The sequence below is a fragment of the Magallana gigas genome, chromosome 8 (genome assembly GCF_963853765.1).
Source record: "Magallana gigas chromosome 8, xbMagGiga1.1, whole genome shotgun sequence".
Lineage (NCBI taxonomy): Eukaryota > Metazoa > Mollusca > Bivalvia > Ostreida > Ostreidae > Magallana > Magallana gigas.
The window spans coordinates 13,099,817-13,112,205 of NC_088860.1; the positions used below are offsets into that span (position 1 = coordinate 13,099,817).

At 31.6% G+C, this 12,389-nt stretch overlaps 1 protein-coding gene across 4 annotated transcripts in view; it reads left to right on the top strand.

The window, feature by feature from the left end:
- The window catches only part of LOC105342089 (FHF complex subunit HOOK interacting protein 2A), a 20,304-nt gene continuing 7,915 nt past the window's right edge, over positions 1-12,389 (top strand). For 3 of the 4 annotated variants that reach the window (XM_011448920.4, XM_011448921.4, XM_011448922.4), the window contains exons 1-9: positions 1-185; positions 1,239-1,317; positions 1,851-2,020; positions 4,260-4,364; positions 5,370-5,492; positions 7,350-7,571; positions 9,997-10,190; positions 11,321-11,512; positions 11,944-12,023. In XM_011448920.4, coding sequence (XP_011447222.3) covers positions 129-185; positions 1,239-1,317; positions 1,851-2,020; positions 4,260-4,364; positions 5,370-5,492; positions 7,350-7,571; positions 9,997-10,190; positions 11,321-11,512; positions 11,944-12,023 — 1,222 coding nt within the window. In that variant the 5' untranslated portion in view covers positions 1-128. Of the gene's footprint in view, positions 186-965; positions 1,006-1,238; positions 1,318-1,850; positions 2,021-4,259; positions 4,365-5,369; positions 5,493-7,349; positions 7,572-9,996; positions 10,191-11,320; positions 11,513-11,943; positions 12,024-12,389 lie in introns of those variants that run through there. The other variant, XM_066069784.1, reaches the window with a different exon arrangement.

Sequence of the window (12,389 nt, forward strand, 5' to 3'; positions counted from 1 at the left end):
ATTCTTCATAAGAAACGTGTTTCCGGTTCCGTTAAAAACAAACCAGATGATGAGAAGTTAATTTTCATTCATAATTTAATTACATGTGTTCCATATTGTGAATGAAAATGGAGTGAAATTATAAACAGATGAAGAAGAAAATGTTTTCCAAATTTTCAAATATCCTCCATAATGCAGTGGAGGCGGTATGTTAAGCTAATTAATTTTATTCCCACCCCTGTTTCGTTCTTGTTCTAAAACCGATTAAAACCGATGACATGATTGCTAGTTGCTTTCTTTACAATGTTTCTAAAAAGTATTCTGTTAGTTATGTCGTTTGTTTAACTATCCCGAATTTCACCATTCTTAATTACCCATTGTGTATATAAATAAATGCGTCCACAACAGGCACATAAAAATTGTTTCTGTAATAAAATACAACCCATACTATAATATTAACACAGGGCATCAATCTCCAAATCTCGTGGGGTAATCCTAGTACCCTCTTCTGTGAATTCCAATTATTTTGCTTTCAACAGAAAGGCATCAGAAAAATGTTTAGAAAACAAGAGTCAAGAACATAACATTTTAGAAAGTCCTAGGCAATCATACGGTATATCAAATTTCATATACCTATAGGCTTGTTCCATTTACTAGATCTTTAATTTAATGATATCAATCATTATGCTCATTCAAGGAAATCAACATTTTTGAAGTTTGATATGTCAACAGTGTTACTGTTGGGCCAAATGCAGATTATTTCGTTTGAATGGAGATCGAACAAAATAGTTTGAAAGTCAAACACATACACCCTGCCTAGTCAAATCATATTATTATAATAAGCTAAATTAAACTAAACTTAATGTGCTCAGTCATCAATTAAGACGTCATACTTATAAGTAGAACAAGTTTTGTCTTCGAAAATATCCCAGCTGAAGAATGATTATTTAGTGATTTTTTCAGTTATACATATTACCATTTAGCGATGCTTTGTAATGCAGGCTTTGCCCACCTCTCGCTCTTTAGGTATAATTATTTCAAGTTTATTTTAAGTAACTTAAGGCGTATTCAATTAGATAATGGTTGAAAAGAAAATTGAATAGCAGGAATAAAATGAAGTATATAAATGAATGATAAAAATGTTTATTTTTTGCATATCTATTTAATTTACCTGAAGTCAAAAGACTGTAAATATTAATATGGTACCAATTAACAATGTTTAGACTATGCCTCAGTCATTTGCTTTCAAAATTTTGCAGCTTGCACCTCAGTTATCTCTGAAGGAAGAGTTTGTGCATCACTGGAAATCAGTGACAGCATTCTTCATGGATAATAAAGGTATGTCTTTTTGAGTGACTGTAAATCTTTGGTGTATTTTTAAACTTAAAGCTTGTGATCAATATGTATAATTATCATAATAATATTATATAATGATAAATAAGAAAATATAAAAAAAAATCATTATACTAGTTTTTGGATGAATAGTTAATTCATCTTCTGTAGATTTCTGTTATCTTCTGTGGAAGCCTTTTTATTGATGATAAATGAAATTATGATGCTATGATGAGGGGAGAGTTAATAGAGTTGTTCTGGCAATAAAAAAGACTTGTTTCTCATCACAAAATTCTTAGGCTCTATATAAACTAGCTATCATTCTTCATGAAACAGTTTTAGGTGTACAGATTACTCCAGCTACCGTTGTACATGGGTGAACTCAGTAAATAATATAAAACAAAATAACAGTTCATGCATCAACCATGATAGAAGTACATGTACTGGTATTATATTGAATGTAATCTGGATTTTTCATGTGCAGATTGATTTCATTTTGACAGATGACTTGATATTAAGACGTATGTATATCATTATAGGTCAGAAGCTGCCAATCGATCAAACACAGATTCCTGAGCATCTTGAACAGATGGTGGTTTTATTGAAAGAGGAAGAATTGAATGCAGAACTGGACAGCACAGGGCCATGTATGGAGTACCTTCTACAACACAAACTACTAGATACTCTGTACTCACTGGGAAGGACTGATGTAAGTACCAAACTAGTACAAGACTGATGTAAGTACCAAACTAGTACAGGACTAATGTAAGTACTAAACATGCTAATACATGCTAATGCAAGACTAATGTAAGTACCAGAATAGTACAGAACTCATGTAAGTTCCAAACTAGTTTAAAATTAATGTAAGTAGTGCAAGACTGATGAAGGTACTAATCTAGAATGGGAATAATGTAAGTAGTACTAGACTGATGATGGTGTCAAACTAGCCAAGAACAATTAAGACTAATACTTGTAAAATTTTTACTTATCTAAATTTACAGCAAAACAAATTCAGTAATAGTTAAAAGTCTCAACTATTTTGAATATTTACCATGCAACTAGTGTATAACAGTTCATAGTAAAATGTACACTACAGGTATATACATGTTAGTTGTACAAAAATGATAAAAGTACACTACAGGTATATACATGTTAGTTGTACAAAAATGATAAAAGTACACTACAGGTACATGTATATACATGTTAGTTGTACAAAAATGATAAAAGTACACTACAGGTATATACATGTTAGTTGTACAAAAATGATAAAAGTACATACTAGTACAAATGTAAGAATGAGAAAAGCATTGGCACATTTACATGCATCAACTAAATTATGGTATAGAGAAGGTGTAAGAGATAGCTTCTGTGAATGTCATTTAAACTCACACAAAACTGATATGAATTAAAATTAGCACAGGGCTAATGTGTATGCCTCTAGCAGCAGAACAAGCATCATGTTGTCATTATTATGCCCTTTTGATGCAGTAAGTCAGTGTATTAATGACCAGTTTGTACCAGCCTTTAGATACTGGTAAATTTGTGATGGATATTTGTTCCTTCCATCTATGTAGAACCTCTTAACTTGTACCGATCAGCACCCCCATTGGGGACCAGGACTGACTGTCTGAGGCATACATATGTTGCTGTAAGATGAATAGAAACTAAGACAATTGTTTTAAAAGTTATCGGTTGATTCATTATATTTTAATTACCCATACTTCAAATGTGATGCAGCTTAGACACTGGCTTCTGGTTTTTGTGGTCTCCAAAAAAAGGAGCACATATAACAGATGTAGAACAGCCAAAGTCTGGAATCCTTTATCTATGTTAATAATAGCAATGAAAGCATGACATTGTGAATTACTAATTTACTAATTAACACTAGTGTAATTTAGTAATTAACACAGGATAAACATGAGTTAGGCGATTTTACAGTAATAATAGCACAGGGCTATAAAGTTTAAGTTATATAGTTAGACCCTAGTCTGAAATTTATTGTGATGATTCTGTCATCTAAAACATTGTTAAGGTACATTCTAATTGGGAGATTATAGGTGTATGATGATTAATATTCCCACTTGATAAACCTGTCACTTCTGGTGACATTTTCTATCACGGATTGTGGAACACATGAAATGTTCTTAATAAGGTTTGAAATTAATTAAAACATTGTGGTTGAAGAAAAAGAGAAATGTGGTTTGTGTCTTCATGAGGTGAATAGAAATATAATTGATATTTCTTTTAATTTTGTGATTATCTGAAAAGGAAATAGACTCTTTTGCCTGCACATGTACAGGTCGCTTTAGACAATAGAGACAATAGAATTAATAATGTACTGCTGGTTTATCAATTAGGAAATTTTTATTTGAAAGAATCATGCATAATCAATCATGAAATTTATTTTTAAAGAAAGGTTGAAAAAGTTTGGTTTTATAGGTGTTTGTTGTTTGTTAATTGACCGTTATTGCTGGGTTTTTTTTATCTTATTTTTTTTATTCTTCATATTTCTTCATCACATTTTTCTATGTCGAAGATTGAAAATTGTTGATGTTACATTACTTCATATAGAGGACCCCCACTCTCTCAAGGTTCATGACTGCTTTGTGCCCTGAAAGTGGGAACAACTGCTCTATGATTAATCATATTCTTAAAAAGTCTTCATTATTTTTAGCTTTCTTTGAATTAAAATAATAGAATCTTACAAATAATAGAAAAAAGTATTTACAGATAAATTATGATATAAAGTATGCTACATTTTGGTGAAAAAATTCTCATAATCAGAGTTAATGTAATACACTTGAGTGACTTCTAAGGGACATGATTGTAAACATGAATAGGTACTTTAATGATTTTGCGAAAATATCATGGCTATTTGTAAACTAATTTATTTGATAATGTACTAGCTTGTTGGTATTTATAAGTTCTGACATCTTTTCTAATTGCAGCACCCTCCTGGAATGAAGCAGATTGTTCTACAGTTCTTTACCAAGTTACTGTCAAGACTAAAGCAACCAATCCTGGCCCATGTCAGTGTTCACCGTGCTGTCAACGTAAGTTACATACAAATGTACTTCACTGTGCTGTCAACATAAGTTACATTGTTTATTGTGCTGTTAACATAAGTTACATTGTTTATTGTGCTGTTAACATAAGTTAAAATGTTTATTGTGCTGTCAACATAAGTTACATACTTCATTGTGCTGTCATTGTCAGTTACATTGGTCATTGTGCTGTCATTGTCAGTTACATTGTTCACCGTGCTGTCAATATAAGTTACATTGGTCATTGTGCTGTCAGTGTAAGTTACATTGTTCATTGTGCTGTCAACATAAGTTACATTGTTTGTTGTGCTGACAGTGTAAATTACATTGTTCATTGTGCTGTCAATATAAATTACATTGTTTATTGTGCTGTCAACATAAGTTACATACTTCATTGTGCTGTTAATGTAAGTTACATTGTTTATTGTGCTGTCAATATAAGTTACATTGGTCATTGTGCTGTCAATGTAAGTTACATTGTCCATCGTGCTGTCAATATAAGTTACATTGGTCATTGTGCAGCCAATGTCAGTTACATTGTCTGTTGTGCTGTCAGTGTAAAATACATTGTTCATTGTGCTGTCAATATAAATTACATTGTCCCTTGGCTTTCAAAGTCAGTTACCGGGTACATTGTTCATCATGCTGTCAATATAAGTTACATTGGTCATTGTGCTGTCAACATGAGTTACAATGTATATTATGCTGTAAATGTTTGTTACCTTGTTCATTAATTGTGTTGTCAAAGTATGTTACATTGTCAACAGGCTGTCAACATAAGTAGCATGATTGTTCATTGTGTTTTTAATGTAAGTCAATGGTACTTTGTTCAAGCAATTTACTATGCTTGAAGGTTGAAATGCAATTTAATGTAACATGATAAACTCTATTGCCTTCTTTAACATGCACAACTATCAATTTTATCAAGCAAATCATTTGTTTAAATAAGGTTATTTTTTCAAGTTTTCCAAAAAGATGATCATTTATTAGGTTAAATCGTCATTACTTTTTCAGCGATTGGTGAAAGCATGTGGTGAAGTTCAAGCTGCTCCAACGGAATCGGAGGAAATTCAGTTTTTGTGCACTGTGTGTTCATTGATTAAATCTACGCCCTATCTAGTCAATTTCTTCATCGAGGTGAGAATTACATCTAATCTCTGTGAATGTTTTTTTTTTCAACAGTCTACATAATATATATATGGTTATTTATTTGAAACGAGCCCTGGCATGATTAGACTAGGGTAATTTGTTTCTACATTTAACCTGGATTTTTTAAAATATTTCCCTTTATTACCTTTTCCTGCTGACCTAAATTTGAATTTAAAGCCTCTTCTAATGATACTCATCTGCCACAAGACATGAAAATTATATTACTTATAAGAATTATAAATCACTAGCATATGATCCTTTTGAAAATAACTGACACGTATAACAGGAAGTTAGTTGATAAACAGTTTGCATGACATTTGTTGCATTCCTGGGGAAAAAAGTGCAATAAAATTATTACATTGAAATTTGATCATGTCCATTAAATCAGCTTCTCCTTTACAATAATTATGTTAAAATGACATACACGTAAGGAACTAAGGATGACATCTTCAATAAATTGTTTATAACTCTGACTTATGGGGAGAGTTTGTAACTTATGGGGAGATAGGGAAAATTCCTGGAGACAATCGCAATGATAACTTCAAGTTGACTTTAGAATTTATTACAGGTAATTGGTTCTAAGAAGACAGCAGTCTCTTTTTAGTATTCTGGCTCTTATAACATTGTGTGATTTATTGCATTTGTACAAGAATGAATTTGATAGGTTAATTAGCAGCACTCTGTGTACACGTATCAATTAGAGATCTGTAGATTCGGAAGTGAACAGAAAATATAAGGTTAGCCTTCGATTTAGATCATGTTTTGCAAAATTTCTCAGTGTAATTTATTCTGTATGATGTCATAATTGATTTTTACCCATTTCAATTGCATGTAAAAAGCTATAAAAAAGGAGAGTTATTATTGCCAAAGGGGTTTAAACATAAAGAAAATATAGTACATGTACATCAGAATATTATTGGTTTTCATTTATAAATACATGTCTTTTCTTCCCTTGCCAAGGCACAGGGATAGAAAACAGACAACTCATTGGGTATAGATATACCATCTCAAATCATGAGGGATCCTGCATACCTTTAATAGTGTGTACAAATAAAAAGCAAATTTGCAGCTTTCTGAGTCAGATGATAAGCTAATGAGCAAAAACTCAGTCGCCAGGAATGTAGAACTTTACCATGTTTACCATGTCAAATAAGTGAGGATTTGACGGTTTCATCTCAAAACAGAGTTAACACAATAAAACAAAGAATATACAGTTGTAAAGATAAATTAACAACCCTCATTCACTTAGCATGATTACAAATTGATTTACAGTGGTATTGTTTGAATTCTTAATAACAAAGTGAATCAGCAGGTATTAATTTCACATTTGAATGTACAGACAATGCTATTCATAAATTCCTCATAAGCATACATTTTTACATGTTCAGCATACATGATTCTTTCAGAGACAGATATTTTTATATGTTGTCTTTGATGATTGATGGAGGCTTCCTCTTATTTGATCACAAAATTTACAAGGCCAAAACATATGCATCACATGCAAAGCATACAAATTGCCAGGTACATATCCATGCTAGAACCAACAAGAGGTGAAATGGAAAATTTTTATTTGAAAGTCTAATTTAGTAAAAAAAAACATTGGTTTTTATTTTGTTTTTGGTTTTTTGGTTTTTTTTTTTGGGGGGGGGGGGGGAGGGACTTGTAAATAGCATATTACTTTCATTAGGGGCAAAAAGAACAAACTATATCAATAATTTGGTCCTTTGTTTTTAAGTATCAAGGCGATACTTGTATTGAGAATAAAAATCATGAAGCCGAACAGTGTGTTCACAAAACATAAATATATATGCATACCAGTACACATATAACTTTTTTTCATTATAGGTGCCAAAACTCAATTCTGATGCGAGGAAAACTAGTCTTACCAAAGATGCACCACGTCCGGAGACTGGAGCTGGTCACATGACACAATCTGCCGACATCCCTGCCAATTCGCCTGACACACGCACCACACACAGTACTAGCCCCAATACTGCCAATGGTCCATGTAGCGCGGGGAGAAATTTCAGCCTCATGAACTCATTGTTAAGCCTTTCACACAGTGCAGTAAGTTTCGTATCAAATGATATTTTATTTTTATCAGGTTGCAAACTTGATATAGGATGCAATTCTTCAATCAAGTGAACATCTAGGATATTAATTAGTCAATTTCCTCCTTTACTGAACAAATCATGTGATAAAGTATATGCGTAATTATTTCTGTTTAAGAATATTTAATTTTTGGTGTGCAGTTGCTGGGATAGAATGAAATTTTTTTTCAAATCAACAAAAAAATTGGAGGTACTTTCTTTTAAAGAGTGATTTATAACCAAGTAGGTCATATGAGAGAGAAACAGTGAATTAGTTATGAAAATATATGTAAGTCAGGAATACAAAGTTGTGTTTATGACATTGATTTCAATAATTTAAACAACACGAACAAATGAGTGTACTTGCATGTTCATTAATTTTGTTTTTTGATTTTAAAGTTATTATAAAATCATATCATGATTGACCTTAATCTCATAATGACTCCATAATTAGGGTTGTTCCAAAAGTATGTCACACAATGCATCATGCTTCTCATTGGCACCAGTATTATAGAAAAGGATAAATCAAAATTTGCACAATCTTAATTTAGATTTGTAAAGAAAATATTTACACAATATTTTGAAACATGTTTACCATTAATTATTAAATATAAACTTTATACTTGTATAACTTCTGTGAAAAGTTTGAAAACGTAACTGTTGATTTTGTTTATCAATGTGTTGCTCTTCATTTCATCAAAGAGAAAAAAGCCCCAAATGGAAAATTAGATGGAATATATATGCATAATTGCTTTGACTAATTTATTACAAATCACCAGAAAAAGGTATTGAAATTTTTAAATCAAACTAAAGTGAGAAAGAGGGATAAGGATGCCTTTAAGGGGTTCCAGTGCTTTGTGACGGCATAGATGCCTTGCTTTTAAATAAAGTAGATAAATGTAGTAGAAAAATGGGTGGTCAGAAGGAAAGTTTAAGCTAGCATCTTAAATTATTAGCAATGCTATACAACTGTGCTCATGACTTGATTGATTGCAAAGTAAAGAATTTTAAAACCAGATACTATATGCATATAATGATATTTGTTTTTATTCATTAATAAATGATCGCTAAAAAGTATTTCATTGCCCTTTACTTTTCATCAGCGACCATTTGGATAACCTGAGTTTCTTGCCCTTTCATACCTGTCAATAATCATCCTTAAAATTCACCACCTCATGGTGCAAAATATCATTTTTTTTTTAATTTATAGAATTTTCAGGGCTGATACTATAAAATTATGTAAACTACACAGTATTAAGATTGGATTTCTTTTAATTCCAAAATTTTTACTTCAAATTATGTTACAATTATTTTGATATAACTATTTAAAATAATTTAATAGAAACCATATTAGAACCATATTAGAACACATGATTTGAACATATTTTATTTTAAATCAGCTTATAAAATGATATTAAGCATTATTTTGCACTTTCCTTAAACGGTAGAAACCATTATAAAGTTTCTTTAAAAAATTAAAGTCCACAGTGAAACTTGCATCAGCTAGACTTTATAGGAGCATTTCATTGTTGTGTATTCTGATGCAATGATGGTAATTGATTTGGTATGAATCAATTTGAAAGTAACTCCAAAAATGAAAATGTCTGCTGTTGTACATGCATCAGTATATTTTTCAAATCATTCATAATGATTATTTTTTCATCCATCTTTAATAGATTTTATAGAAGCAATAATACCAAATGTCAGATTTTTATTTATTTTTTGCAAATTATACTGGTCTACTTGAATTAGGATTCAAACGTAGAAGGAAATGGTCCACATATGCCAAAAATATTGATAATGAACAAAGAAAAGGGTCTAAGAATGTTCTGTTATGAAACATTATTTTTAAAACATAATTAGTTATGATCAGATCTTTTCAACCTGAGCTATTTTTGTAAATTATTAATGAGAGGAAATGAGATTTTTTTATGTTTTTGATAATTTGTTGCATTCTAATGAGGCACCTGTAGCACAGATGCAGCCATTTTGTAAGATATACAGAATTCAGCCCACAGTTTCCTAAAATACAAAGTCAATTAAAATAGATTACATGTGTATATTTTTAATTTGAAAATTTAACATTAAAATGATTGTTTTCAATCAATTCTTTGTCTAAAAATATTTCATTAAATACTGACACACAGTGCTGATCTGAACTTGTAATTGTGATACTGGTCTTGTATTTTTTAAATTTACTGATTTTACTACTAAATGAGCACACCATGGGGAGGAAAATCATCTATACATGTAAAGATGTATTGCCATTCTCTTTGCATATTATTATGAATTTATGATATAAGTATGATAACTTACAGATATTGTTATGTTAATCTGTAGGTTAGTATGACTTTTAAATTTGTGTTTAACTGAAAAACTTGACAACACCCTTTTTTTTTTAGGACAGTCGCGTGGCGGTGAAGGCATGTGAGGGTTTGATGCTGTGTTCCAGTCTGCCGGAGGAGACCGCTGCGTCGTGTATCATACATGATACAAGGTTCTGTACAGAGATGACTCAGCGACTCATAGAGGCATATCTCAAACTGCCTGCTTTTATCAGTCCAGCAGATCTGGAGAATGCTGAGGCAAAATGGGGGTTAGTCAGAGTTAACTAACTTGAAAGGACTATGTGCGGTATTATGCATTTTTTGCCCCCAAAATTAAAGTTTTATATAGAGCTTTAAAAATAAGGTGGAAGATAGTTGAAATCAAATTGAAAATAAGTGTGTAAAAGGTTTTTACTACAGTGACGTCATAATGTAGAGATGACGTCATGAAGATAGTCTTATTTTGTAAAATTGATGGTTTGTAGGAAAATATGGGTGTTTTCCGATGGTTTTTCGACTGAGAAACATCGAGCGCAGGCTTGCTCAAGTACTATATTTTAGTATGACGTGTATAATTATATGAACAAAAACATATGTTAAATTCGTACTTGAGCAGACCTGAGCTCTATAATTCCGAATGCAAAATATAAAGAAAAAATGACAATATTTTCATTGGTTTGCATTTTGCGGGAATTTGGTCATTTATGTGATGTCATAGATAAACAGCAAATGAGCAATGGTGACTAAAATCAAGATTAAAATGATAGGCATCCTCTGTGCTATGATTTATAAAGATTTGATTTTAATAGGATAGTATTTGAAAATCTGTTAAAATTGGGGGCAGATATTTGACCATACCGAATATAGTCCTTTGATTCAGTTATAACTTAAGAACTAAAAAAATTGATATCATGTTGAATGTCAACTTCGAGTTGGAATTAAGCCCCAACCACTTTATTTAAGAACTTTTCAAATCCTTGGACATCTCGAAGTTTTTCTCTGTCCCATAGTGTTCAGGGTTTGAGTATTTCATATCATGTTTTTGAAATGATGATGAAGTTTCAAATAGGCATTATATATACTGGTATATATCAGAATCTACCATGATTTTTGATGGATGAGGGTATGACAATGAGTTGTGTTTTCTTTTCTCAAGTAGGGGGCTAGAAAAACACAACCAGTTTATGATCTGTCTAGTTGCATAAAACTTTAGTTTAATTTTCACCAATCATTGAAGATTCATTTTAACCCTGTTTTTATCTATAGATATCATAGATAATAATGAAGAGTCTATTCTTTAGGAATGTTACACATAATACAGTTATTAAATGTGTTTTGCAGTGCAAACCCTGTTTTCATTAAAAGGTTTTTGTAACCTGTCCAATATTTTTTGTGACAGTTTGGACGTGATCACAGAAAGCGAGGATCACAAGACGTTTCTAGGAAAGCGCCATCTAGTGAGCTTCCTGTCCTGGTTGGATTACTGTGATCAGCTGATCTCCATCGCTAATCCAATGGTGGCCAAAACTCTGGCCAAATCCATCAGAGAACTCTTCTTAAACGTCATAATGGAACCCTCAGTATTACAAGCGTAAGGGTATTAGTTTTATGAAATAATATATACAGGGTTATATATTTTCGCCCCGTGTAATTTTCGCCCTTTTACACTTGCAAACGGTTTCTCCCCGTCTTGAATTCACCCAGATGCATTTGTGTTTACAGAGATATTATCTGTAAAATACAGTTTGCCCAGTCTTAAATTTGCACTCTGTCGAGGGCGAAAGGGGCAAAAATAAAACGGGGGCGAATATTTCCCTTTATACAGTAGGTAATCTGAGACTCAGTAGCAGCCTCTACTTATAGAGGTTTATCTTAACAAATATTTTATTAATTTCAATACAGAGGATTCCTTTTATAAAATGCAAAGGAATATAATTTTTGGGGATAAGGGAGGTCATAATTTTGAGATATATATTGAAAACATGTATTGTTATATTTTGTGAAACATTTGTATATTTAAAGGTCAGAAGCAGGGGCAACTCTAGCTACAGCCTACCTCAACCGATGTTTGAGAACTGTTTGCTCCCCAGAGCTTCTGTCAGGTTGGTGTCTAGAAATGTGGCTCCTTTTACTGATCTAAGATCATGTAAATATGTTGAAAGTAGGACAACATTCAAGACTACAAATTTAAAAGTTTTAAATGACTATCAAGCTTAAGAGATATATCTGGTAAATCCTTAATGAGGCTCTGGTGTGGAAAATTACCTAAACTGACCCAGTACATGTACATTAATATAGATATAAAATGGAAAGAAAATGAAAAAAAAAAAAAAATTTTAAAATACATGCAACTTTTTGTAAAGTGGTGATGATTTATGGTCATACAGAAAAATTATTGACTTCATATAATTGTAATACTAATACAATGTAATTGGATAATAAATGAATCCATTGATGTCGGATATACA